General features: G+C 28.3%; 5 protein-coding genes across 7 annotated transcripts in view; 2 read left to right on the top strand and 3 right to left on the bottom strand.

The window, feature by feature from the left end:
• Window positions 1–2,000: 2,000 nt before the first annotated feature.
• LOC123292213 (lipoyl synthase, mitochondrial) lies at window positions 2,001–4,116 on the bottom strand. The gene is made up of 7 exons (XM_044872779.1): window positions 3,959–4,116; window positions 3,564–3,899; window positions 3,209–3,365; window positions 2,784–2,841; window positions 2,555–2,713; window positions 2,352–2,467; window positions 2,001–2,290 (listed from the first exon to the last, which is right to left on the bottom strand). Exons 1-7 carry the CDS (start codon window positions 4,013–4,015, stop codon window positions 2,058–2,060), a joined length of 1,116 nt encoding a protein of 371 aa, XP_044728714.1. The 5' UTR covers window positions 4,016–4,116; the 3' UTR covers window positions 2,001–2,057.
• Window positions 4,117–5,725: 1,609 nt separating this feature from the next.
• Window positions 5,726–9,300, bottom strand: LOC123293779 (methyltransferase-like protein 17, mitochondrial). 2 transcript variants are annotated; one of them, XM_044874688.1, is made up of 9 exons: window positions 9,168–9,300; window positions 8,950–9,103; window positions 7,846–8,408; window positions 7,462–7,605; window positions 7,326–7,397; window positions 6,571–6,709; window positions 6,367–6,505; window positions 6,013–6,089; window positions 5,726–5,854 (listed from the first exon to the last, which is right to left on the bottom strand). In XM_044874688.1, exons 1-8 carry the CDS (start codon window positions 9,228–9,230, stop codon window positions 6,017–6,019), a joined length of 1,347 nt encoding a protein of 448 aa, XP_044730623.1. In that variant the 5' UTR covers window positions 9,231–9,300; the 3' UTR covers window positions 5,726–5,854; window positions 6,013–6,016. The 2 variants fall into 2 exon arrangements, with proteins under 2 accessions (XP_044730623.1, XP_044730622.1); XM_044874687.1 differs by lacking the exon at window positions 5,726–5,854 and having other exon boundaries at window positions 5,862–6,089.
• LOC123293776 (phospholipase D2) overlaps window positions 8,838–27,857 on the bottom strand; it is a 33,003-nt gene continuing 13,983 nt past the window's right edge. The window contains exon 16 of the mRNA XM_044874684.1: window positions 8,838–8,854. Coding sequence (XP_044730619.1) covers window positions 8,850–8,854 — 5 coding nt within the window. The 3' untranslated portion in view covers window positions 8,838–8,849. The remainder of the gene's footprint in view (window positions 8,855–27,857) is intronic.
• On the top strand, window positions 10,180–19,649 carry LOC123293778 (ADP-ribosylation factor GTPase-activating protein 2). 2 transcript variants are annotated; one of them, XM_044874685.1, is made up of 11 exons: window positions 10,180–10,392; window positions 10,458–10,649; window positions 12,145–12,276; window positions 12,610–12,738; window positions 14,119–14,244; window positions 14,311–14,594; window positions 15,008–15,157; window positions 17,841–18,010; window positions 18,629–18,838; window positions 18,926–19,065; window positions 19,438–19,648. In XM_044874685.1, the coding sequence occupies exons 1-11, from the start codon at window positions 10,321–10,323 to the stop codon at window positions 19,453–19,455; spliced, it is 1,623 nt and encodes a 540-aa protein (XP_044730620.1). In that variant the 5' UTR covers window positions 10,180–10,320; the 3' UTR covers window positions 19,456–19,648. The 2 variants fall into 2 exon arrangements, with proteins under 2 accessions (XP_044730620.1, XP_044730621.1); XM_044874686.1 differs by lacking the exon at window positions 12,610–12,738 and having other exon boundaries at window positions 19,438–19,649.
• LOC123293780 (ethanolamine kinase 1) lies at window positions 22,096–27,367 on the top strand. Its single transcript, XM_044874690.1, has 6 exons — window positions 22,096–22,267; window positions 23,269–23,402; window positions 23,841–24,110; window positions 26,343–26,569; window positions 26,887–27,109; window positions 27,283–27,367. The coding sequence occupies exons 1-6, from the start codon at window positions 22,124–22,126 to the stop codon at window positions 27,344–27,346; spliced, it is 1,062 nt and encodes a 353-aa protein (XP_044730625.1). The 5' UTR covers window positions 22,096–22,123; the 3' UTR covers window positions 27,347–27,367.

Here is a 27,857-nt window from a genome sequence, read left to right as displayed (position 1 = left end):
AAATTGGGTAATTTTGCACTATTGCATTCAAATGTTACAGCCGTTTTTTTTTTTACAAAAATTCAAAATGTATTTCAATTTGTCAAGAAAAAAACTATGCTACGACTTTTTTTTTTAAACGGGTCCTATTTCAAATTATTTAAGGGTTTGCAAAGCTTGTGGGACCATTCAATATTATAGAATATCCTCCCCAGTGTCCCGATTTCTCAAAAAATATTTAGGGTACGAAGTTCATATCCCGTATAAAAGGTTTGAAAATATTCTATAAAAAAATTATTGAAAATTAAATAATTAAATGATACCTCCCATAAACTTTGGAAATTACAAAAGCGATGTTAATATTTATTATTTACTTAACTGGAACAATTTCGACTGCTTATATTATATAGTAAAGATAATGACCATAAATTGTACGTTAAGCCACCAAAATTATCAATATTCAAAATAATCATCATAATAAACATGGAATAAAAATAATGCCAATAGATAAGCAAAGTAATTATAATTATATTTTATTTATTATTTATTTGTATAATAAATTTTAGATGACCCCGGATTAAAGTTTATTGTATTTACACCGGACGATTTAATAATTCATTTCATATTAAATGTTACAGTATGATCCAGAATTTTTATAAGTGGGCTTATCATGCTCAAATAAGAGTCAACTTCATTTTATTAAATGGAAACCCATAATTTTTTTTGGTAGAATCGTTTTCCTTGGTTAAAAATATGAGATTTCAATTTGTGTACTAATTTGTATAGGAAAAAATGTTAATTTTTTAAATCAAAGAAAACAAATCTACTAAAAAAAATTTGGGTTTCTATAAAAAACCTTAAATTGAATCAAACTGAAACTACAATTTCCTTCGGAAATTGTAAAAAGTCAATCTGACGTTAACAATTAAGATTGATTATTTTTCGTTAATTATCGTTTTTAATAAGATTTAAAATTTCTTTAAGGGTCAATCATAATTACGTATGCGTTCTGGTGGGAGGGTGTTTTAAAAATCTGTACATGCCCTTATGTGGTGGGAGGAGTTACAAATTAAAACAATGATAAAATTGTAGTTTAACACTTCATCCTCGTAGGGAGAAAATTGCAGGGAGAAAATATGATGTAAGTTGTCCTTAGTCCAAATTCCACCTTTTAAATAATCCAATATGCTTTTGTTAAATTAAATTTTCAACCTATTCTGAAAATTTTTGAAATCTAAATTCGTTATTCATACTAATACCTACAATTATGTCAAAAATCGTTACCTGTAAAATTTACTAAACCTACACCTAAATACATACCTCCGCATTTCCAACATCATTAACAAAACAACGTTTGTAATTTCTTTACATTTAACCACATTATACTAGCCGATTCCATCGAAAACCTTACAGGGGAACTTCAAAATTTACACTGTGGCTAAAATTTTCAATAAATTATTCTTTTTTAAGAAGGATTGGATTTTATCACTCTTATGTCATGATTTGTGGCACCCGCTTAAGAAAACGACAATTCATAAAATGGACTAATTAGATGATTTTATGAACACCTATACCAAAATTTTGTTCGTAGCATCAATATTTTTAAGCGTTACAAACTTGGGACTAAACTTAGTATACCATGATATATTTCAAATATACATGGTATAAAAAAATATAAATCAACTATTTTGGCTGCTACTATAGTTACAAAAACAAATTTAATCTCCTAGAGCCTTGGGCTAATTTTGAGGTAAGAAAGTTAACCTTAACTTAATTATAAAAAGGAAAATGCATGAATTGTTGAGAGAAACTCCTTTTTTTATTTCATTTTTAAACAAAAATTCGTTCTAATTTACTTACTAAGTCAACCATTGATCGAAACAATATTCTCGACCTAAAATTTTTTCGAAATTTATAAGACTCAATGGTATCACAATTACATAACTACATCTCATGCCAGCATCAAACTTAAATGAACATAAAATACACGCACCTTATTCGCACAAAAAATACACGTTCACTTCAAACAAACAAAAATATATTATATATTTTATAACTTTAAAATACAACACTATAAATTATACAGAACTTCGTCGATTTTTTAATATACTTGTAATGAAAAATTCTCCAGCTTTATAAGAACTTCTTACCAGAGGCCCACTAGCTGTATACAAAAATCCTAATTCTGTTCCCATATCTTCCCAATGTTTGAATTTTTCTGGAGTAACGTATTCTATCACTTTCAAATGGCGTTTTGTTGGTTGCATATATTGTCCAAGTGTAACGCATTCCACGCCAGCTTCTTTTAAATCTAGTAATAGAAAAATAATTTATAAGTTTAACAGAAAATTTGTTTATTATACATGAAATACCTTTAAGAGTCTGTAAAACTTCTTCGTCTGATTCACCTAAACCTAACATAATGGATGATTTGGTAATTAGATTTGGATTTTCCTCCTTTGCCGCCTTTAGCATAGCTAAGGATTGTCTATAAAGTAAATTTGATATAAGTTTCTTAGAAAGCAAAAATTGACTGCAATCAGTTAAGCATGTTTAGGCATAAATTTGCAATTACCTGTATTTTGCTCTCCGATCACGAACAAAAGGCGTTAATTCTTCGACAGTTTCAATATTATGCGCATATACATCCAAGCCACAATTGGCAATCAATTTTACAGAATCGACATTTCCACCAAAATCAGGTACCAGGCATTCAACCAATATTGAATTATTCCTAAAAATCATTCAAACTATTAAACAATTACCAAGCAAATTACTCATTCCATCTAAAATTTATAACTTACAACTTTTTTATTGTTTTGACTGTTTCAGAAATATGAGATGCTCCCCCATCAGGAATATCTAAAAACAAAAGTAATAATAAACAAGATTAACAAAAAATGAACTAGATTTGATTGAAAAGAAATCCAAAAGGGGTTTATTTTCGTTTATTAAATATCAAGATTTTTTTTTACTCGGAATTCAAATGTTTGAAACGAGAATAAAGACCCAAACTTTAAGGATATAATCCTTGAGTCCTTTAAAGCCGAAAAGGTACCTTACCCTTTTTTCCAAAACCTTACTTAAGGAGTTGCAGTTATATTGGTTTTTCAGTTTTTGAAGATTTGCAAAAAGTGTGAGAGGAATTTTAAAATTACTCAAGGGATATTCCTTTAAAGTTTGGACCTCAATTTAAATATTATATTGAATATAGATAATAATTATATACCGTCACGATCAACTGATGTCAGAACAATGTAATTAAGACCCCATGACGCAATAGCTTCTGCGGTATTTACTGGTTCGTTTACATCTAGTGGTGGTGGTGCTCGTGATGTTTTTACGCTACAAAATCGACATCCTCTGGTACAAGTATCACCCATTAACTATAAACAAATCATATTTCATTAAAATAATAAAGGTCTAGGTATACATTTCAGTGACTGGACAATAGTCGTAATCAAAACTTTTATGTGTAATATGGCAAATTAGACATCAGGCCGTATTATATTATTCTAGCAGACTACTTCTAACCAAGCAAGTGCCAAGCAAATATTATAAAATTTGAATGTGGATAAATTTACCATAATAGTAGCAGTTGCCGTTCCATGTTCACCACCACCCCAACATTCACCAATATTGGGACACCTTGCTTCTTCACAAACAGTACTTAATTTTAGACCACGTAATTGTTCTTTAATTTTATGGAAATTTTTCCCTGTAGGGATTGTAGTCTTAAGCCACGGTGGTAAACGTAACCTTGTATTTTCTCCTTTATCTCTACGTAATTTACCATCATAATTTTTCCATTCGCCATTGATTTCGGTCGTACTTTTTGTTACAAAATCTTCAAAACTTGGGCCATTTGCTAATCGATCTCTAATTTTTTCTACAGCTTTAGATTGTGTCGAATATAAGCTCTAAAATTTAGAATAAATAAATCTTTTGGCTTAAAACTACTTATTTATTTATATTTTACCTTCTGAATAATATTAGACGTGCTTAAAATTGTGTTTTGCGACTTAATAATATTCATTTTGTATATTTAATTTTTATGAAACATTTCAAAATAAATAGATTATGATGGTCCAATACGTAAATTAACGAAAATAACCTTAAAATTTCATATGACGTTTTGACTTTTAAATGACATAATAAAGAACGGAGTGATGTAAAAAAGATTTATAAAAAAATAACGAGTAAAGCTATATAATTGTTTAGATATCATATTTTTACTTTTCCTACTCAAGAACTGAATAATTTGTGCTGAAGACTGAAGAAGTATATAAAGTTTAAAGAAATCAACTTTCTAACAAAAGTTGTTTGTTTTAAAAATTAACATTTTTTGCCTTTTTCTTAAAAATTTTGTAAATTTTCTTCTACTACCTATAGCTTAAAAGTAGACTTTTGTGCATTCAAAATCTTTCACTAAAATAAATTATTGATTCTTAATAAAATATGCTATTTCAATTCACTTATTTAGCTCACGGGTGAGGATTTACAGAGACTATCAGTTAAAATTTATGGCAATAGATCAATTAGTTGAACCAATGTCAACTAAAGCATATGGTAGAATTAGGCAAACTAAAGTATCAGTGTTCACAGATACCTACTTATAAAAATACATCCTTGTAAAAGAAATATAAAAATAGATCCATCAAAGTATCAGTGTCTATTTCATGATTACTGCACTGATCCCAAATGTTTTTCTACGAACGATATTTTTACCCATTACATACTTAAGTATGTATTGGACTAAAAATTCTTAGAGGAGCCCAAGGGATCTCTTTTTTTTATCAACAAACTAAAATTCCAATTAAATCCTAGAGCTAGCTACAGTATATAAAATTTCATGTTGCCAACCAAAATTGTGGTCTGGTAAGCGATCATTAAATATGAAGGACGTAAAACACTATAATTTCGTAGCCCAATCTTCAATATTAGCAAATCGGTTTTATCGAATATACACTAATAAAGAATCTAGTGTACAAAATCGAATTCGTCTATTTATCTTATCATTATTTTCTTAAAATTGCATTATATTTAACTGTTCATTCGAATCTTCACCTGTCGCGTCTAAATAATGGATAAAATACGAATTCCTTTTTATATAAATCCGTTATTGATAAGTACGGGTTATCGAGGGGTGAATTTAAAAACTACGATGTGACATGTGACGTCAACAACTGTTACTAACTCTTTAAAATAACAAATAATAGATTTAACTATTTAAATATTCTGTACATTTTGAGTTGAATATCTAAACTGTATTACATATAACTTATAAAAATTTCATCACATCATCAAACCGCAGCAAATGTGTTAAGTTTATGGGAAATATTTTTAAACAAAAGTTGATTGATTATTAAAAATTTTTTGTTTTAAAGATAGATAACACAAACGCGAATACATTTTTCAGCTTTAGAATATGGGTAATAACCGCTAGGCTCTATATTAGCTCTTTTTGACTCTTGCCGCTTTTGAATTATCGTGCTTAAAAGTAGGCAACCGATATAACAATTTTTAACCCATAGGAATCAATCTTAACGAAATTAAACCATACAATGAATTTAACCCAAACAATTGATATCTCACTTTATGTTATTTTATCTCATGAAATAATCAAATAAAGAAAATGACATTAATAAACAAAAAAAATACAAACTTATTTTAATTATAAATTTTCATAATTCTAACAATTCATTAAAATTAAACTAATATAGTTAAAATTTACATTCAAGCTGATTTCTCACACTAGGCAACTTGAGCTTTGAGTTTAAAGGAATTTTCCCATATTTTCGGAAACGATTTTTGATTATTATTCTGTATGAGTAAAACTAGCAACTCTTAAGAACACAGCTCTAGCTACAGCAACTGAAGACAACGTACTGGGCAGAAACGCAGACATTTTATTAAAATCTTAAGTTTAAACGATAATTACGAAAGTTAATTGAAAATTGCTCTTAGTTTTGGCATGCCTGATCAAATTGCTTATTGTGAGGTTGGCTAAATTTTAAGTATTCAATCTTTCACATAATCAACTTTTTGGTTCAATAGTAATTGGTAAAAGATCTCCCCATTTACTGGCTCTGGCACAATGATATGACGTCCTAAAACAAGATACATTTTTTTTTTATTAAAATTTATTTGAAATTACATAGTACAAGATACCGACTTAGGCCGAACTACCTTCATCGAGTTTCCTAATGAAATGAATATTTTATAAAAGATAAGCATTAATAAAAAGCATGTGGGAACCGTAGCATGTTTTGTTGAAGTTTACATTACCTTAAATAAAATATCCATTTCATTAGGAAACTCGATAAGGTTAGTTCGGCCAAGGTCGAGATCTTAGACTAATACTAAAATTTAAATTTAAATACTTACTTTCCGTGTTTGGAAGCTGTAAAAATAACTTCTTCCAATGTACCTTTTGATGTACACAATCTGCAAATAGTATGCTTGGATTTAACTAAAGTAGGGCGTACTATTCTTGGCCAAGAAACATCGTTTTCATTTCTCGGAGCTAAAAATAGGGTAAAAATTAATAAATAATCATTTAAATTGTATGTCGATATTTTGAAACCTTACACTTTTGTAAAACAACATAAGAATATCGTTCTCGATGATACTCGGAACTGCCTAGTAATGGTAAAGTACGATAGCTTACTTCAAAATTACATGGAGTATTATCGTTTAAAAATCTTGGGCATGGCTTATCATGAGGACACTGAAATTGAATTTTAGTCTTATTGTTAGAAAATAATCATTTCACATTACTTTTTTTAAATTCTTACTAAGAAAATTTCATATTTACTCTATATAATAAGAGTTTTAAAAAACAGTACGATATGGTCCTATTTGTATTATTGGTGAAAATTTTATTTTCAGGTAAGTTAATTGTGGACCACTTGTGGCAGTGGCATTTACAAAATATCTGAATGAAGCTATTATTCGAAATTCAAGTTGACCAACTCGTTACTCTTATTTAAATCATAAAGAGCATCAATAAGCTTGGCAGACGTGTAAGACAACTACTTCTCCCACTCTAATAGCTAAATATAGTAAATAAGTTGTATACTAGACTAGGTACATTTGAATAAATTTAAATCAAAAGGTTGGAAAAAACTTGATAAAATTCTTCGAAGAATAATTCATAGTGTTATTTAAATCGGAGGAACAAACCTTTGTTACTTTTTTTAATCATCCAAAAAAACAGGGCTAATTCTTTAGTCATGTACTAACTACCCAAATTAGTCTTAGCATAAAGTTCTCAGGTGTATAAATATTTAATTTATTGAAAAGGACACTTTTCGATCAAAATTATAATAAATATTGTTACTTACGGGCATAAATACATGTGCAGTGTTCTTTTCATCTGGTAAATTTAAAATAAAATCTCGTGCTTCATTCGTCACCTTAAATAAAAACCATTATTGTAGTAAATTACCGCATAAAATAAAATTAATTTTTATCACTTACCCTAAATCCACTACTATTTCCTTGCTCTACAATAATTAAAAATTTCCTAGTTTTATTCCACAAATTTAAAACAGTTTCAAAACGGTTATTGCTTGAGGGTAATTCCAATAATGAATACGCTGATAAAACGATATCGTATTGGGTCTAAATAATTATTAAAAATTACACTTTGTTAATTACAATAGACGTGAAGATTACAAACAAAATTATCAGTCATTACAAGTAATTATCGAAAGTAAAATAATAGTAATAACGTTAAGTATTTCGTTTGCGTCGTGCTTTTTTAATCGGCTACCAATACTCAAAGTTTACATGTAATAAATGACTGGTAATTTTGATTTTGAATCTTCATATCTAAAATTATTAGAAAACTATATAATTTACATTCGAAGCTGGTAGAAATTGCCTGTGAAATAAGCCCCGTACAGTCGATGGTTTATTTGCATATCCATTTTTTAATAAAATATCTGCCAAATCATTCATACATGACGATATATCAACACAAAAGTATTCATAAAGTGATTTTTCCCATAATAATTTTGCTGCCCAAGTACCAGTGCCAACACCCGAACCAAAATCAAAAAATGTTCTTGGATTAAAATTAGGATATCGTTCATCCAATTCTTGAAATATTCGTACCAAAACAGCGTATTCTGGTGCAGCACGACTGACTAGATATTGTAAAGCTGTGTAAGTTGTATAATTTATACTACTCCATTGTGGTAATTGAGTCTTTAACAAATTCCTAATATTAGGTTCATATTTTGATAAAATATTCTTTTTTTCATTTCTATCGTATTCTTTCCCTTCTGCATGTTTATTTATAATTATATTCTCTATTTCCTTTTGTTTTTCTTTTATTTCACGATCTTCAGCAGGTGGATGTCGATGATATAAAAAGTTAACTAATGCTTTACTATCTTCACATACTGCTTTTAACGGATAATCTGAAATTTGAAGTAAGTTATATATATATATAGTGTGTCCCCGGATAGAGGTAACTATATTTGTAAATTTCCTTATTTTGCATTTTAAGAAAAAAAGTCATTTTTTATAAGAAGTTTTGCTTATTCTGAAAAGTATGTAGGTATATTTAAAACTTCTTAATAATGTACAGGGTAGCCAAAAATTTGATATCACTATTTTTATTTTTGGTAAACTACCCTTCTTTTTTATAAGTTGGCAAAATGTTACTAAGAAAAGTTACTCGCAATTAAAAATTATGACTCTGAATTCCAATATGGGCCTATTACTTCGAAAACTTTAAAATTATATAGAGATAGAGAGAGAATTAAGACTTCAAAATAAGAAGCCTTCATTTAGAGACTGGTGGAGTGGTGGCTGTTAAAAGGTGGGTTACAAATTCTTTCTCAATTTTCATTTTTTTTTTAGGGTAACGTTGGGTAAATGTTCATCTTATGAATGAGCATATTTATAATTTACTCATTTTCTAGAATTTTATTTACCGTACTAATAGTAAGACAATACCTTGAAAAACATTATGTATTGATGTAACAATATTGTCTGGAACTGAAATATTATTCGATTTAAAAATTCCTGGATGTTTTCGAGGTTTATATGTATTATTTTCAATTGCATGAGAAACTTGCTCATCTAATTTTATCGAATATTTGGTACTGTACTATAAAAAATAAGAATTTTCCTTTTCAGATAATTTTTTTTGGAAATTCTACAATTCAATTTACCTTTCGTAAAATATTTGACTTTACAGTTTGTTTACAAATTCTTAATATAGACTTTTCTAACATTTTGAATTTCTTAATTTTTAAATCTTTAGATTATTCTTGAATACATGGCTTATCTTTAAAAATCACACACATGTCTATTATATACATAACCTGACATAACAGTGTCAATTTTGTTTAGGATTTGATCTGACAAGTTAATGACAGGTAATTTCAAACATTATGCATATCATGACCGTAGACTAATTAATAAATATTGCATGGCTTTTTATTGGATTCTAAAATTAAGCGCCAAAGTTTCAAAAATTAAATCAGTATTGCTAATCAAACATATATTATTGTTTTAAAATTTATTGATAACTAAATTATAAAATAGACTGCACAAAAAAATACTAATATCATAACTGCTAAATAGTTTAACCCTTTGCTCGAATGTATTCCTAAATTTAGTCTCACCACCTTTCGTTTTATAAGAATTCATAAAACTGATGCTCTGCAAATGTAGAAAGTAGAACATTATCGAGCTGGGTATGATTTGGATAATTGTCAATAATTGCCTCCAGCAAACTCAATTGAAATATTTTTATAGAAAAACATTTGTATAGGCTCTTAGCCTAATAAATTTGGCTCTACAGCCTAAGTGTGTCTTTCGTGGACAGCCAATATAACCTAACCTAACCTATTTCAGGATGCCAAAGAAAGAATCAAAATATATAGGAATACTAGGTCAAGAATCAAGAACCCTTTTCAGTAATGCTATCATAGAATAATTTGAATACTACTAGATACGCTCATGAATATGAAGCTTATTAGTAGACAGTAGTGGATAGGTTAATGATATTCCATAAAGATTGAAGAAAATAAATGAAATATTATTTTATATCGGTGTATTTATTTAGTGATTATTATAAAAAATTGTGTTTAGTAATTATTTTATGAACAAATTTTAAGTAAATTCATCAAAATATAAAATATTGAATATTTTGTTTTATTTTTCTTTTAATTGGCTACACTTGTCAACGTGGCGTCAGTTTGTCATATGACATCACAATTTTAACTTTAATAAAAAGTGACGAATTTCAAAGAGAAAATACCATAATTAATACTTCTATTGAAATTCCACGAAAAGTTTAATATAAATTAATTATTAGACATGGCAGATGGGCCTAGTAAAAAAGATATTGAAGCATTGTTTACAAGATTACGATCGATCGCTGCAAACAAGGTAAATCACATATGACATAAAAAACAAAGAGTAAAAATTTTTCAATTATTTGGAAAATTTTGTAGGTATGCTTCGATTGCAGTGCAAAGAATCCAACATGGTCAAGTGTAACGTATGGTGTTTTTATATGTATCGATTGTTCGGCTGTGCATCGAGGTCTTGGTGTGCATTTGACCTTTGTGCGTTCAACTCAACTTGACACCAATTGGACATGGCAGCAATTAAGACAAATGCAACTTGGGGGTAATGCCAATGCGGTATGTTATTGTTTTTCCCATTTTATTACACTTTGTTACGATTTTCGTTGTTGTTTACGAAAAGTTAATTTAAAAAAATTTAGACCGATAGGTAGTAGAATAGAATTGTGGGAGAATATGTGGGTATTGTTTTCATAAAGATTTTTAGACACCTCATTCTCATATACATTTATAGTTAGTACATGGCTACTTGCTAACACGCTATTTTTTTGTTACACGAAACACGTTATACTTGTCAAGGTCACAATACCTAATAGAACCATATGTTAATTAAGAACCCAACGGAGTCTGCCTGAAATCGTGTAACTTCTTCTTGATGATTTAACTGATTAAAGCCAAATTTACACAATATATTTGAGACTGACTCTATTAGCAAACGTACGTTTGTTACAATTGCATCGAGCTATTATGAAATGGACCTCTAAGTGCTTTGATATTGAAACTCCTGTTTATAAATCTATTTAACCCAATGTATTACTAAAAAACGCATCTTGAAAAAAAACCATGTGTGACTTTACTCTCAGAAAGCTTAATTTTCAAAGTAACTGATGAATGCTTCTGGGTTCTTTTAAAATGAAAAGGGGCATTAATGTGCAGGTCACAGCCTTATAAAGGCAAAATTAGAACCAACTGGATCAACCAATTCAAAAATAATATTTTTTATGTGTTGGACGACCGACACGTCTTGTATGTTTATCAAGAATGTACCTTGGTGGCAATAAAATTGCAACATATATCTGTACAGCAGATATATTTGTTGGCATTAAAACACACATTCAATAATTTGTATTTTTCAACCACCTAATATGTCTGATAAATAGAATATTATGTTACAATTTTATTATCTGCAAGAAACATTGTATACATGACATTTGTACTAAGTTTGAACTATTGTTAAGTTAAACGAAACCCTATGTAAATAATTATTTTTGTAGATTTATCGTCAGGCGTGGTATTAAAATTTAATTTAACAAAAATAAAAATAGATCTAATAAATAATCCTTATGTTCGCGGTCACGTTCCTAACGATCTGAATCAGAATTTTGTAATTATTTAATGTTTTACTTTGCAAGGTTATTTCTCATTCATGAAAAAAAAAAATATTTCACCTAAGAAAACAATCCTAACAATATCTCATAGAATATTGTTATTGTTAGTAGACTACAATATTTATGCATTGATTAGCTAGCTACTTAATGACAGATGGCACTATTAACATAATTATTGGATTACCAATTAAGCACCAAAATTAATGTTATTAAGAAATAATTTTTGATTAGCTTAATCAACAAACTTTTTTATTTTACTACTTATTTTTAACATGTATCTTTATCTAACTCGTGGCGTTCGAAATACCTAGGAGACGTTAACGTTAAATATTTTTAACTTTAAGTAATTGAGGGTACTAATATTTGGTTGGCCATGTACTTTTGTGCAATTAATTTATTATACCTAGATTATTTCATAGAACTATATTATTTTAATTATTTTCCAGACTCAATTTTTTAGTCAACATAATTGTGTAACCACTGATGCCCAACAAAAATACAACTCACGTGCAGCTCAGCTATACAGAGAAAAGCTAAGTAATTTAGCTCAACAGGCAATGTTAAAACATGGAAAAGAGGTAAAATATAAATATTTCTAATTTTATTTTAACATATTTTTTTAAATGACTTATTACTATGTTTAACCATGTAAGAAAATTTTTCTTAACAAAATATGTTTGAAATCTAACAGTTTTTATAAAATTAAATACGCCATTTAAATAGATAAACCCAAAAATAATTGATGTATAAATGGCCTACATTTCATTAGACAATAAATGAATGTAAAATCTGTGTGATTTTTAATTTGCTCTGTTTTGATGTTTTTTATTTATCTTGATGCAATTTGCGCAAGAATTGGTGGGCATATGCTTGGTGTTTTTTTTATTTATTTTGAATATAAAATATTTTAGCTATTCTTACATACATCGACTGAAGTTGCTGCCGAGGAAGACAAAGAAATTGACTTTTTTAGTGAACAACATAGTTCATCATTTCCAGAAGCAAAAATTCAATCTAATACTCCATCTGAAGAATCTGAGGTAAGTAGAGGCGGATTATCGTATAGTTTTTTTAGACTTGCACATTACTGGTAAATTGTTTCGTTTAAAAGTAATCGCGTTTTTTTTTGCAAAACATATTTTATTGCTGCCTTTTACTTAAAGGAGTTCTCCCAAAATTAAGTGTATGGAGATATTTAAAATTATGGTTTACAATTTATGAATTGTACAAGAACTTGAGCGAAATTAGACGAAAAGTAAGATTTTTCGATATGTATTTTATTTTTCTAGGCTTCAAATCCTGAACGTTTTCATGATAATCTTAGGAAAATTCATTTTTGGGGAACACCCTTAAGTAAGCTACCTTAGCTTCAAATATGTAGAAGCTTTAAATAAAGATAAATCATTTTTAATATGGGCCCCCATTTCCGTGTGCGGAAACCTAGAAACACCTTTTAGTTCGTAAGTAGTTGAATAATATTTAATTTCCAATAAATAATATAGACGAGCGGTTTATCTCATTTTAAAGCTTCAATTATAAAAATATATTTTTGAATATAATATATTTATTTATTATAAATACGTATTGCGGCTGCAACGACAGTGTTTGTTCAATTGAAATTTTATGTTTAAACTACTTTTTTGGTGATTGCTACTCAACCTTACAAGCCCTTACAAGTAAGAGAGTATTAAAAAAATTTCAATCAAAAATTAGTTCTTTTGGTTCTTCAAAATAAGTTATATTTTGAAAATAAACTGTTCGCCTATAGTAACGATGATATTTAATCATACTGAAACAATTAAGTAATTGTATATGCCCAGAATTTGATTACAAGGTAAAATGAGTTTGTTTGTTTTATATTTTATTATTTTGAATTGGCATTCTTGAATTTAATTTGTGTACATAAATAATTTATTGATTTTGTTTGATTGTTATTTAATTAATATACACCGGACGCAAAGAATATTAGTTGCTTTTAGATTTAGAATTCTATAAGATTAAAAATCAACATTAAAAAACTTAAGTTTTATTCGTTCAAATTGTAGTTTCATCTCGGAATCTATACATCTAGCATCAATTTTGAATCATCACATTTTTGGGTCCAATTTATATTTATAAATAAATTTACATTAATAAGTAAATTTTTTAAATCGAAATCAGAGATATGAAACTTTTGCAATTTTTCCCATGGAAAGAAAAAGAGATTTCTCTTTTCTATACTATTTACTTTTTCTTGGATATTCTCAAAATCTATTTGACTTCTATTTCAAAAAAATTCAATTATTCAATAGTTCTAATAACAGAATTTCTGCTACCAATATTCGTTAGTAGGGTTAATACAAGCACACCAAATAAAGAATCAGCAATATAGGCTAAACCAAAGGTATTGATTTTAATTTAAAAACAAATTTTAATTTCAGAATATTCGAGAAACAATTAAATTAGAATTTACTGGTGAACCTTCAGTAAATTTGTCTGATGTGAAAAGTCCTACTGAAAGAAAGTCTACAATTGGTGTTCGTAAAGTTCAAAATCGGAAACCTGGGGTAAAAACATTGACTGGAAAATATTTAGCTTTTTATAAACACAAACTTAATCTTTTTTTTTTTTAGATGGGTGCTAAAAAAGGCTTTGGTGCAACAAAAGTGAAAACTAATTTTGATGAAATTGAACGCGAAGCAGAATTAGCTGACGTAAATAGAAGAAAAGCTGCTGCCGATGCTGAACAAGCTACAATTCAATTAGCTGAACAAAAAGAAAAACAGTTGGCGTCCATGCGACTTGCATATCAAGATCTTAGTTTACAACAAAAGAAACAACAAGATAAATTAAAACAGGTTGATCCAAAGAAAGCCGAACAAATTGAAAGATTGGGTATGGGATTTGGTTCTCGAAGGTTTGTAATTTTTTTATCATACTAAAATATTAAACTTATCCAATCAACTATGAAATAACTCATTTTTAAATGAACTATTATGTCTGTACGTTTGTGCCTATGTATTTTGTGTAATTCATAAATCTTTACCCAAATTTCGAACTGAAGATTGTTGTATTATTTCTTTGTGTATCGCACTTTTTGAACAATGACTGTATTTATAATGTCTCGTATCGCTTTAAAATAATGGTACATTGATAAAATAATGACTTTATTTGTCTATTCTTACATTCTAATCAACGATGGACTTTTTGATGTTTTAACTCTTCCGTTACCTTCTTCTATGGTTATTTCAACTGCTTTTAATAACTTCCTGAAAAGTACTTTTTTTTTTTTAAATTTTTTATTTACTAAAATTTTTTTTTTTTTTGCAGTGGCATAAGTCATTCTGCCTTAACCGATATGCAGACTATTGAACAAGAAAATCTGGAAAAGGGGCCAAGTGCATTATCAAAATTAATGAATAGGGATACTGAAGGATTTTTTGATGACTATAATTGTTCTTCAAGTTTTAGTATGAATCGGTAATATATTCACTTTTTAATATCATGATTTTATATTCAATTTTTATTTACTTTTTTTTTTGTTATAAGTTTTTTATAGTAAAATTACCAAATATTTTTACGTGATTTTTTTATTGCGTACCTGGTGTTAGTAAAGATACTTAATTATTTTTATACGGTCATGATAGAAGAATTTAATATTAAATTTTAACCAAATATTATTATAAACGAAAATGGTTGTGCTCTTATTTTAATTAGAAATTATAATTTTTAATTGAAAAGTTTTTGTTTCGGTGAAATATTTTGTCTAATAGATCTAGGCCTGTTTTTAACAGCATCATTTTAATATACGGTTATTAAATATATGTAAAAATAAAAATTGGTATAATCAAAAAAGTAATATTTAAAATATCTTACTTATATAATTTTCGTTGATTCATTTGTGATTTTTGATGGATTATTTTTGAAAAACGCATATACCTTTACACAGTGATTATTGATATTATAACACCCATAACTCACAAATGTTTGTATTTTGATCATCGTGCCCGTTGAGAGCTTTGCAGGATGCTATGATCTGCAAAATGTTACAATATGACAGATCAATACATTTGATTCTACGACGTTTCTCGTTCTTGAAAGGTAAACATAAAGTTTGCGCATAGTGTAACGTCAAATTTATTTTGAGCATTCAAGATCCACCTGTTAGATCTGAGCTCAATAGTAACAAAATTACTAGTGCTAATTTTATGAAATTGTGTTTGCCATCTAAGCCATTCAGGTTCACACAGATAACATTCACTTTATTTAATGCAAGTACCTATTTATGGACGACCCCTTATCAATGTCACAATAAAAATTTTTTTAAATTGATCTGATGCTGATGAAAACGGGCTTAAGTTTTTTAGAATATTTACTGATAAAAAATTTGAAGCGCTCAATTCCACTTAATCCTGTGAAATATTTAGTTTTAATCGATGGAAAGTAACCTTTAATATAAATTATTAGAAAAGTAAAATTAATAATCACTTAATTCTGAAAATGAGGATTTTATTACATTTTTAATTATTATTCAGTCACCTGAAAACATGACAATAATGATACGAATCACACTTATCCAAAATAATAAATTGACATTGTTGCTATTTTTGAAAAATTTATAGTTTAATACATATTTTTGTGAAATTATAAAATTTATTAACATGTTACGATGACTAACCAAGCAATTTGTAAAATTTCATTATTATTTATTATATTTTTTTTAAAGACAAATAAAATTTACCTTTCTAAATTACAAATTGACGATATAAAATTTATTCCACATAATCTTTCCCCCCATTAATAATCTGGTAGAAGTGAATTTAACTTATTTGGTTTATAGATGAGTTTCTAAAAATTAAAAAAAGTTAAATTATCAATTTTTACCTTAAATAAAATTTTTAATAATTTATTTAATTTTTTTTTTTCGCATTTATTTTTAAATTTTTTTCTTTGGTTTGTAAATATAAAAAATATTATTGATTTTTAATATAGCTGTGTTTTAAATTGTACGAGTATTTATTTTTAAAGTGTTGAAACGTGTGATCTAGTTATTCACCTTGAGGTGCCGTCACCTTTATTTGTATATTTTTTATCGTAATTTATCTAGAATTTGATAAGAACGTACGATTCAAATGTGAATTTGGTTGAATAAGTCTATAATGTTTTTATTAAAAGTATTATATGTCAACTCTTTTAGTAAAAACGTAAATAATTTAATAGTAAAATTTTAAGCACGGTATCCAAAAAAAATTCATATTTCATCAGTTTGCGAGTTATTTAATAGCTCTTAAGAAGTTTGTTTCCGAAAAATAGACCATAATTTGGCAGTGAGCTGACTGAATATTAACTTTCTTTTTTTCAGTATATATTACAAGTTTACAACCTAACCAAATTCGATAAATACATTTTTGATTTTTTTTAAATTATTATTTCCGTCTCATTGCTTAGATAGGGTTTGTTTTTAAAGCTTTTATTTCTAAGTTCATATTGAAATATGTTGAAAATAAAAATAAATGCTTTAAGGTTATGCAGCTACTCAGCTACTACAACAAAGTATAGATATAATAACATTTAGTTCTTTTCTAAATCTTGATTATTTAACACGTAGTTAATAGTAAATTTCGTGTGAAACGCATATTTTTCATTAAATGTAACCAACCACAAGTGATACAGAAATTATTTTTTTTAGTCTACATTTCTTTTATTAGCTTTCGTAGTTTACAGAATAGTTATGAACAAATTTTAAAAATGAACTTTTTCTACTTATAAAATACTACTCGAATGGTAATTTAGCTCTAAATACAACTAACATGATACACTTGGGTCGTTCTTAACATTTAAGCACAGCTCTACAATTTTGTAATTACTGTACCTGTCTTTTTCCGATCTGATATCTTTGCAATTAGAATTAAAAGTGTCTCATATTAAAAAATTGTTTGTATCCTAATAATATACGTTATGATCACATTGGAATTGGTACGAAAACTAAACTATAAATTTCAGTTAAATTGTGAATTTGAAAGTATGTAACTATAATTTATAGAAAGTTACTGAATTTTAATTATGCTTTATATATTTAAATTATTATTGTTTTGAGTAAAGTCTTAATGAAATAATTGGGTATAATAACAAATAAACTAGGTTTTTGTATTTTTTGCTTTAGAAATAGTTTTACTTCAAATGGCAATAAATATGGTGGAAATACAACAAACACAATTGAAATAGAGAATCTACTTCAATCATCGAAAGAAATAGATTCTCTTTTTGAAAATTGTAGTATAATTGACTGGCCAGAATCATCATCACCGCCAAAAGAAAAACCTCGTGTTGTTGGTAAGTGTTTTGTGAATATTTATTTTTATTCCAGTTAAATTGACTGACATCATGATAAGTAATGTTTTATGATGGCCGTATAGGCCGAATATTATACCAGCCATCCCAAAACCCAATAACTCGTGTTTGTGTATCTTGAAATACATAACACTTTTCGTTGACTTTCGATACAGTGCGTGGGTCTAATAGGTGTTTTTTTGTAAAGATGTACAAAATTTAAAAATCGCTAAAATCCATGATACTTCACCAAAAGAAGGAGGAAGAGCATTCATTCAAAATTGATATTATATAAATCGTATTATTATGAATCATACATACAGGGTTTTTTTTATCTTGACATTTGTAAAAAAAAAAAAAATTGATCATTTAAAAACCTCGATCAATTCGAAACGTTTGCTTATTTTAAGGTGAATAAATTCTAGGCTAAATGGTGGTAATGATAAAAAATTAATTGGAAGGACATGACTTATATTTTATTTTATAAACTAGTATAATAACTAGTATAACTTTTCTAATACGGATTCAATTTTTATACAATCTGGGCCATTGTAATTTAAGTTTCAAAATAAGTGACATGATTCTAGATATGACTAAAATACATTTTTAATTTATGTTTAGAACGAACAGCTCCAAAATTATCTTCTCATAGTAGTGATAAAACGTCACCATCAGATGATGCTGCACAGAAAAAATTCGGTAGTGCAAAAGCCATATCATCCGATCAATTCTTTAATAGTGGATCTGATGACTATGAACGTAAAGCAAACTTAAATAGATTCCAAGGATCAAGTAGCATATCGTCCGCTGATTATTTTGGTGATTCAAAAGGTAGGTCATTTCGCAAGGAAGGAAGGCATTAATAAACTTTCAATGTATAATTTGTATAATAATTCAAAAATCCCTTATAATTTAAAGGAACTGCATCTAATAATTCAATGGCTAATAATTTCCAAGCACCTGATTTAGATGATGTTAAAGAAAGTGTAAGGCAAGGAGTTACAAAAGTTGCTGGAAAATTAAGTTCGTTAGCAAATGGTGTTATGTCTTCTATTCAGGTAAAGTTTTAATTGTACAATTATTTTGATTTAAATTAAATGTTCCCGAAGTTTTTTTATTCCGTAGACTATTGCCGATTTTCTTTTTCGTAGTCTTAACCTTGTAATTTTTTTCGTAAACTGGGTGTTGTAAATATACGGCATATACAGGTGATATTGTAGAAAATTTTCAGCTATTTTTTAAGAAACAGATTGGAATATCAAAAAATGATAAAATCCGGCTCTCCATATAGACGATGGAAAGGAAAAAAATGCGTCTAGTTTTATTTCCCGAGAGAGTCTTATTTTATTCCCCTTACCTTCCGCTTCCTCTTTCAATTGCACCGTGTCTTATTAATGTATTTTAATTTAATTATTTTGTTTTATTTTCAGGACCGATATGGATATTGAAAAATAATAAAAATGTGAGAGTTCAATTTAGAAATTGTTGAAGTGACGTTAGTTATTTATTTTAACAATCTTTTATTTCCAAATGTAATAATTAATGATTTCCATTGATTGTGTTATAATATTGTACAAATATGATTATGACTTTTATTCTTGTTAGCAGTGATTACAAATATAAAAAAGATACGCATTCACTGCGATAATTTAAAAATGCATTCAGAAATATTTATACACGAAAAGAAAAACATTACTTGTTTTTGTTGTATTATTATTCTATTTGTTTATAATAAACCTTTTCAATAAAAATGTATATTAAAAATTCAGTTTTATTTTTATTAAATTGTAAATCTTGGCTAAAGACGTCTTTCGTCGGAGTGTGAAAATTTTTCAGGGGAGTTCAACTCGAAAATGTTCGACGATCAATTAGAGCAAAAATTTAGACTGGCAAATAATTAATAATAATATGCATCTGGACCTTCTTGAGCACAACTGCCTTCGGGAATGTTTCAAGTGGTAGGTAAAATAAAAAATTAGGTACATTTCGACCAATATCCTCATGGAAAAAATAGAGAATACTTTTGCAGTCGAAAGAAAAAATCGGAAAAATGAAATATCTTACGCTATTTGCACAAATGGAGTCACAACCTGCTATTAAACTCGCATGATTCGCGTTTGTCATGCTATGGTCAAGTCCAAAACTCTTAGATTGATAGACCGTTCAATTGATTTTATTTGATTTAATTATATGACCAAATATTTTAATAGAATGTGATTTTAGGTATTTAATTAAATATTACCATTAATCATTTACACAACTTTACGTGAATTTCCGTTTAATCTCAATAAACCGTATTTAATGTAAATTTGGCAAACAATATTTACTTTATTATTAGTGTTGATAATCAAGTTAATTTTAAACAAATTAGAAAATAGTATGGAACAGAATCATTTCTTAGATAACAAATTGTAATGTGCTTTACATAAAAAATACATGATTATCAGTAAAACGACGTGACTTTGCTTGAAACGTGCGTTGGAACGTCATATCGGAGGCGATACAAACGGAGTAATGTCTCCCCAGTGTTTGAGTAGCTTGGTGGAGATCAACTGGCTTGTTCGGGCGGAGACGTTTCTAGTCTTGGGCTAGAAATGTCTAGCGCTACCTTAATCTGCCCATCGCTATCAACCAACCTAAAGAAACACTAAGCGTGCCTACGGTGCGATTCATAAAAGTCCAAATACCAAGCTCAGTATCTCGAGCATACAACCTTACTAGATTACCGGAAAAACCGGATCAGGAAAAGGTGTGCCCAGGTACCCAGATTGAATGGTAAATAGATTCTGCGATTCTCGTTTTATACACAGTTCTTAACTTGGAGTCGTTCAACTTAATGGCACATGTCAATTCGCCTAATGGCATTTTGTCTTGCCCACGGAATACGTCTGCCTCGTTTAGCTATTATAAACTGGCCTATGCAGTACACTTCGTCCTGATTTGGTGATTCTGAATGAACGTAATAAGTTGGCATAAATCATCGGCATAAATATTCAGGATATCTCAGATGTCTTAAAAATAGTTATAATGGAAAAAAAGTACTAGCTGTATTAGCGTGATTTGTAAGTAACTATTAAAATTTTTTATATTTAACCTTGAATTTATCATTCATTTTTTTGATAATATATATTGTCAATTGACAAGTTTATATTTTTCCTTTTCATGGATATACTGGGTGTATCGGACAAGCGGTCAATAATCTACATGGGTTATAGGATGAACTGAAATAAGAATTTTGATACTATTAACATGTATTCAGAAATGCTCTATTTGTAGCACATGGCGTGTAACTTTGTTGTATACCGTGTTGAATTTAAAAATTGTAACATCAAGATGGCGTATAGCGCCAAAACGGAGCAACTTTTACTAGGATATGTTTAGCTAAATCGACTTATTTTCTGCTAAGCTAAATATGGTAGAGCGTTTTAGGACCTTTTAGTGACACCCTGTAGAGTTCTTTATACTTTCTTATTATCATTTTCTAATTTGTTCCTTTTCTCACAAACATTCTGTATATTCCTTTGCCTTTCTTGAACAATGCTGATTTTATCAATTTATATCATTAATTTTTTTTTATCTGATCTGATGAAAGGAGCTTCGTCTCCAAAAATTATTGATCAATAATTTCAAGTAGTGGGTACATTACAAATATTTAAGTAAGTACTATTCGTTGTGTGCGTAGTCATGGTAGGGACAATAAAATCGAAGCCAGCGCTTCCAGTGAAAAATTTTGGCGATAAAGGAGGCTGTTATGACTAATTTGCAGTTCTCACAATTATATATGCATCCATACAATTCTATAATTAATGGAGTGTATCATTACCATGGAAACGCCTCCTATAAAACTCACGCACGGTGCGAATAGTACATACATACATAGTTAAGTGTGAAATAATTGTCCCCCTTATTATTTAATTAATAAATACTGAACAATTTAATAAAATAAATTGAAACATTGAACTATTGTAAAATAAACAATTATTATTATTATATATCTTGTTGTACGTTTATGAAATGAAGTAGTAAATAAAAATCATATAATACTACCATACATTTACAAATATGATTTAGTTAAAGGAAATACAACATACAATTAACAACAAAACTACATAACCAATGGCACAAATAACAAATCAATTAATAATACAACAAATTAATGTAACAATTAGTATACAAAATGAAATAGATATATTCGAAGGTGCACAACTTATTTTAAATTGTATTCGACCACAATGGTCAAAATCATCAATTCAAATGAAGGTTAGTGTATATACTTGTTTAGATAATATTATTGATTTTTTAAAAATGTGTATTCAATTTCATTTGTAGTTACTAGTTAGCTTTTTCTTTTATTTGGTTTACTGATAATTCTCTCTTATTATTTTGCTTGTTATGCACATGCGTATTACGTAATTTATTAATTATCTATAAAAAATTAAGTAATAAAACTGTTTTTGTTGATTAAAAATAATATTTTCTTACCTAGGGCTCAGTTGCAAAAAGCAATTGTTTAGGTAAATATTCTATAGATGGTTTATTACCTTACCATTATTAAAGGTAAATTAATACAATTGAAGAGTATGAAATAATAAATACAGCAAAAATGAGAGGAAAGCACGATTAAAAAAAAAATCGGTTTATAATTTATAGTCTCAACACATTGTGACCTATCATTTCAGCTCTCCCACAATTCTGCCTTATAATTTCTCATTAAATCATTTTTCCCGTAGTCTAATATTTACCGAGATAGGTAGATTTCATTATTTTTATTTATTAATTTTTCTAGACTTTTACCTAATACCTATGCTTCTAGTTATGCTGATTGCAATAATTAATTTAAATTATAGAAATTTGATTCTTGTGATCATTTCAGAATAAATAATTATTAAATTTGTCATTTTTCTTGATCTTGCCCTCAAAGATAATATCCAACACGATTTGTTTTTTAATTAAATATGCGAAAATTGATTAAAATTTAAGAAATAATTATTGCAAACTTATTGTTGTTTTACTTGTAAATTTTTTAAATAGGCAACTACTTTTACATAAACGTACATATTTGGAATAACTCAATTTAATTTCGTAGTTTCATTACTGTTGCTTTCTTATTTCCAACCACATGTTCCCGATGAAATTTTTATTATTCACTAGAAATAGAAATAATCAGCTTATACATTGAACGCCTCTGTTTAGTAAAAATTCTAGGCTGTTAATTGAACGGCTAATTAATAGTTGGTAGTGATATACACATTTGTTTTCAGATGTTAAGTGGAGGAATAACAAATGCACTTGTTCGTTGCCGCTTAGAAGATGATGTTGATTCAAGCGATACGATCTTAATAAGAATATACGGTGCTAAGTCTGAACTGTTTATTGATAGGGATGCAGAAAAAAGGTGAGAAGATAACTTGATTATCAACTCGAAAGACCTTCTATTTTCTTAATGAGAAGGAGTTGAGTAGATCAAAAGTCTCGACAGGTGGAAAACATTAAAAACATGTCTTTTTTGGCGATATTTTGAAATAGATCTTTAAAAATTGAACAAAAGTCTTCCAGTGATTTTTCTTTCGAATGCTATTTTATTGCCTATGTTTGAATTTTGACTCGCCATATATTTTAAAAAGTCACGCTTTTATGAGCTTGCTTCTACAGAGACTTCTGATATTTTCATTAAAAATCACTAGAACTCGTGGTTAAAGAAAATTTGATCGTGTAAGTGAAAGTCATTTCCCGTAAGAAAACTGCGGGATCATTTCGAATAAAACTGTGTATTTAAAACGAAAAAATAAACACGCTTTCAAATTTATAATATTTATATACATGTTTTTTACAGGAATTTAATAAAATTACAAGAAGTTGGAATTTCAGCACCTTTGTATGCAATATTTAATAATGGATTAGCATACAAATACATTAACGGTACTACATTGACAACTGAAACCGTTGTTGTGCCTAAAGTCTATAAATCAGTTGCAACGCAAATGGCAAAATTGCACAAATCAATTAATAACAATAATAATAATGTACCTATGTTATGGATCAAATGCTCAAGATTTTTGGAATTAATACCTGAAAAATATAATGATCCCGATAAACAAAAAAGGTATTTCTTTTCCGTTATTTATATGCGATCCATTATATTAAAAAAATCATTATAGCCTGTTGCCAAAAGTTCATTTATCACCTATGTCAACTACTGAAGTTATCAAGATTTTTTTAAAACTTTGTTATAATAGTTAACCGCCTGTAATATTTTAATTTACACATTTAGGTATACTGAATATGTTGGCAGTGACCGTATAAGCCTTATTCGTAAATTACTTATTATCAGGAATTTCTAAATTAGAGATTTGGATGTTTAACTTTATAAAAGATAAAACCTATAGTAACTTGAAAAATATGTAAACAGTGTTTGTCGGATACTTACTATTATTAAGAGATAATACGAATGTCAATAAAAATTATAGAAAATATATATTTTTATTCAAGTATTTTATAATTAATGGATAAGTAACATAAATGTCTTTCAATAAATAGATAAGGATATCTCAATTAGCATATAATATTAAACATTTTCAAGGATTTTAGTATCAGTGAAGAACGATACAGAAACAAAAGGCACAGGGGCGGATCTACTTAGGAATTTTTGGGCTGCAGCTCAGATCCCCGTAAATACAAAAGGCCCCCCAGTTCAAGGCCTCCACTGAAAAATGTTACTATGAAAAAACAAACGAAAACAAACAATTGACTGAGTTAATTGTTGAAATACCTTGTGTAGAAAGTTTTGAATGTCAGTGCTTGCATTATTTGTTTATAAATTAGAAGAGTTTAAATTAGGAATTTTTGGGCTGCAGCTCAGATCCCCGTAAATACAAAAGGCCCCCCCAGTTCAAGGCCTCCACTGAAAAATGTTACTATGAAAAAACAAACGAAAACAAACAATTGACTGAGTTAATTGTTGAAATACCTTGTATAGAAAGTTTGAATGTCAGTGCTTGCATTATTTTTTTATAAATTAGAAGCCAACTGTTTGGTGTTCTCTCTTTTGGTATACCTTGATATATGTTTTATATACACTAGGTATCTCAATTTTTTTTTTGGTGTTGGGGCTATAGTTTATAAGGACACACTTTTTGCAATAAAAAACAATTGAGCAGTAAAATATCTAAAATGTTACACTGATCGGAATGTATTTGAAAATCTTGGGCACTAAAATATCTAAAAGGCTACTGCTTCCACCCGGCGACGACGTTGATCGGAATGTATTTGATAATCTTTTTTTATAGGATACGGATTTAATAGTAGTGGGTGGTTTGGCACAGGGTAACGCGAGACGTAGTGTAAAAATCCTAATATTTGTATGTTATCCCTAGAAAATTTCGGAACGAATTACAAATCTGGTTACCACCATAACTAATTTTCTCAATTTTTCGGAATGTGATTCATTATCATTTTCTACGTCTCTGTTAAAACTGTATTTACAGTAAATCATTTTATAAAAATAATTAAATTTTTTTTAATATATTTATTTTATTAGTTTATTAAAATGTTTGTTTATCAGTCATATCATGAGATTCTTAGCAAACAATATTTCTGTTACCTACACTTTTAAAATAAAATAAAATTATATACAGGATTGTTCGATAAGATGTTACCACTTATACGATAATACATTATTTTTAATTATCCATATGAAGTCTGCCCTTCAGCTTCTTAGCGAGGCATTAACCAAAAGGTGGAGTAGACAATTGCCTAGGGGCCCTGGAGAAAGGTCAAAAGAGAACAAACCAAGTTTTTATGAGAAAGATTCCACAGCGTGAATAATCTCAAGTTGATTTACAAACACAAAAAAAGGGCGTCGTCTAATTTTCAAATTTTTTAGGAGACCCAGCACTGTAGCTACTACCTTCCTTTTCTCTTCCAAAGTCAATCGAATGGATATAGTAAGGCAACGATAGAAAATTAAAAATTATGTATTACCATACAGGTGGTAACATTTTATTGAACAACCCTGTAAGTTAATACAATAAGAACTCAAGTATTTGTATTCCTTTTAGCAAAAACGACGCAGTTAATTTAACTAAAGTATACTGTAAATAAATAGGAATCATATTTTAAATAAATTAGTTGTCTAATTCCTTTATTTTATAGAATGTTCATATAGATTAGGTTCTATCATATATCATTCTTAACTATTTTCAGATGGGTTCCATCCGGCCTTTTAAGCCACTCTGTATTTACCATGTAACGCGATAACATCCTTCGTTTCGAAAGACACGATTGGAAGATACGCTTAGTTATATATATAAAGATAAGCTTTCATATTTTGTTACAGGTTTGAAACTCTTTGTCCATCAAAGTCTGTGATTACTAAAGAATTAGCTCTACTAAAAAGTAATTTAGAACAATTAAATAGTCCAATTGTATTTACCCATAATGATTTATTACTGGGTAATATAATTTATAACGATGAAAATAATTCTGTTTCATTTATTGATTTTGAATATGCTGCATACAACTATCAGGCATTCGATATTGGAAATCATTTTGCTGAGTATATTGGTAAGTATTATTTAATAAAAAAGCCGGCGTATGCTTACTTAGACTGGCATTTTCTAATGGTAGGGCTACTTTAACAGAGTATTTTTCTTCCGCTTGATAACGCCACTTTTTGCAAAGGCATCCAAAAGTGGCGTTATGCGTATAACGTATAACGCCACCACAACGTCGTACGACTTTTACATGCATATACAAGAATTGCCAATATGCAAATGATATCTATTTTAACATATTCACAGGTATATTGACTAAATGATTACTGTCGAAAAAGTCACTGTTTTCGAGAAATTTTCTACCTTTAATCCTTTTTTTAATTCTAGGTACAGATAATATAGATCTATCAAATTATCCATCAAAAGAGTTACAATACGATTGGTTGAAAGAATACCTAACTGTATATAACGGCACTAAAGAAGTAAGTGATATGGATATTCATAATTTGTATGTTCAAGTCAACAAATTTGCATTAATATCAAGTGTATTTTGGGGAATGTGGTCTCTTGTTCAAGCAGCAAATTCAACGATTGATTTTGATTTTATCGAGTAAGTATAATTTTTTTACACAAAGTGCCTTTAAGAGTTCTTTATAAAACTCTATCTCAAAGAGTGCGACCCAAAATCAATTAATTTAACAATCTCAGTACAATTGCGTTTATAAGGACTTTTAAGGACATTTTATCACTAAGTGTAAATTATAAATTTCGCTTTGTTTTTAGGTATAGTGGAATTAAATTTGGAGAATATTTTAAATATAAAGAACAATTTTTACTATTAGAATAATTAAAAAAAATATTAGAACACATTTTTAATAAAATAATTGTTAATAATTTGAAATATAATTGAATATGATAATGAAATAATGAGCCTGTTAAAAAAATTTTAATTTTTTATAATTTTACATAATTACATTGTGATAAAGTAACAAAGAAATTAATTAATAATAAGAAGATATAGAATAAAATAAACTATTTTTAAAAAATATTCAAATGGAATTTGTTAATATAACATCTACAACCCATACACCGTTGTTTTAAAAACATTAAATTCAGGTCCATGCGCAGGAATCATCCAAGGTGCGAGTCAAACTTTTGTTCATCATGTTAGATCATAAAATCGATAAAAATAAGGAACTCTTTTTCGAGTAAGAGAACATTTTATTATGTCAAAATATGATATTAGGTCACTATTTTCAATATGTTAATTCTGGCGCGAGGTGCAAAAAAAACTTTTCCAAAACTCTGTGCACATCGACCTCTGTGTATATTGAGCGCAGCTGAACCATTTAGTCAAT

Source organism: Chrysoperla carnea, chromosome 2 (genome assembly GCF_905475395.1).
Source record: "Chrysoperla carnea chromosome 2, inChrCarn1.1, whole genome shotgun sequence".
Taxonomy (NCBI): domain Eukaryota; kingdom Metazoa; phylum Arthropoda; class Insecta; order Neuroptera; family Chrysopidae; genus Chrysoperla; species Chrysoperla carnea.
Note: the sequence above shows the minus strand (reverse complement) of the source record. Positions and strands in the feature narration are given on the sequence as shown.

What these genes read in the sequence shown, in the direction of transcription:
- LOC123293778 (XM_044874685.1), top strand. Translation starts at nt 10,321, where the DNA reads ATGGCAGATGGGCCTAGTAAAAAAGATATTGAAGCATTGTTTACAAGA. An exon ending in CTCCATCTGAAGAATCTGAG is followed by an intron (nt 12,739 to 14,118) that starts GTAAGTAGAGGC and finishes TTTTAATTTCAG; the next exon opens with AATATTCGAGAAACAATTAA. An exon ending in AGAAAAACCTCGTGTTGTTG is followed by an intron (nt 18,011 to 18,628) that starts GTAAGTGTTTTG and finishes ATTTATGTTTAG; the next exon opens with AACGAACAGCTCCAAAATTA.
- LOC123293779 (XM_044874688.1), bottom strand. Translation starts at nt 9,230, where the DNA reads ATGTTAGAAAAGTCTATATTAAGAATTTGTAAACAAACTGTAAAGTCA. An exon ending in AATTTCTACCAGCTTCGAAT is followed by an intron (nt 7,606 to 7,845) that starts GTAAATTATATA and finishes ATAATTATTTAG; the next exon opens with ACCCAATACGATATCGTTTT. An exon ending in TTATGTTGTTTTACAAAAGT is followed by an intron (nt 6,506 to 6,570) that starts GTAAGGTTTCAA and finishes CCCTATTTTTAG; the next exon opens with CTCCGAGAAATGAAAACGAT.
- LOC123293780 (XM_044874690.1), top strand. Translation starts at nt 22,124, where the DNA reads ATGGCACAAATAACAAATCAATTAATAATACAACAAATTAATGTAACA. An exon ending in TCATTTTGCTGAGTATATTG is followed by an intron (nt 26,570 to 26,886) that starts GTAAGTATTATT and finishes TTTTAATTCTAG; the next exon opens with GTACAGATAATATAGATCTA. An exon ending in ATTGATTTTGATTTTATCGA is followed by an intron (nt 27,110 to 27,282) that starts GTAAGTATAATT and finishes CTTTGTTTTTAG; the next exon opens with GTATAGTGGAATTAAATTTG.
- LOC123292213 (XM_044872779.1), bottom strand. Translation starts at nt 4,015, where the DNA reads ATGAATATTATTAAGTCGCAAAACACAATTTTAAGCACGTCTAATATT. An exon ending in GATCGGAGAGCAAAATACAG is followed by an intron (nt 2,468 to 2,554) that starts GTAATTGCAAAT and finishes TTTACTTTATAG; the next exon opens with ACAATCCTTAGCTATGCTAA. An exon ending in AGTTTTACAGACTCTTAAAG is followed by an intron (nt 2,291 to 2,351) that starts GTATTTCATGTA and finishes TTCTATTACTAG; the next exon opens with ATTTAAAAGAAGCTGGCGTG.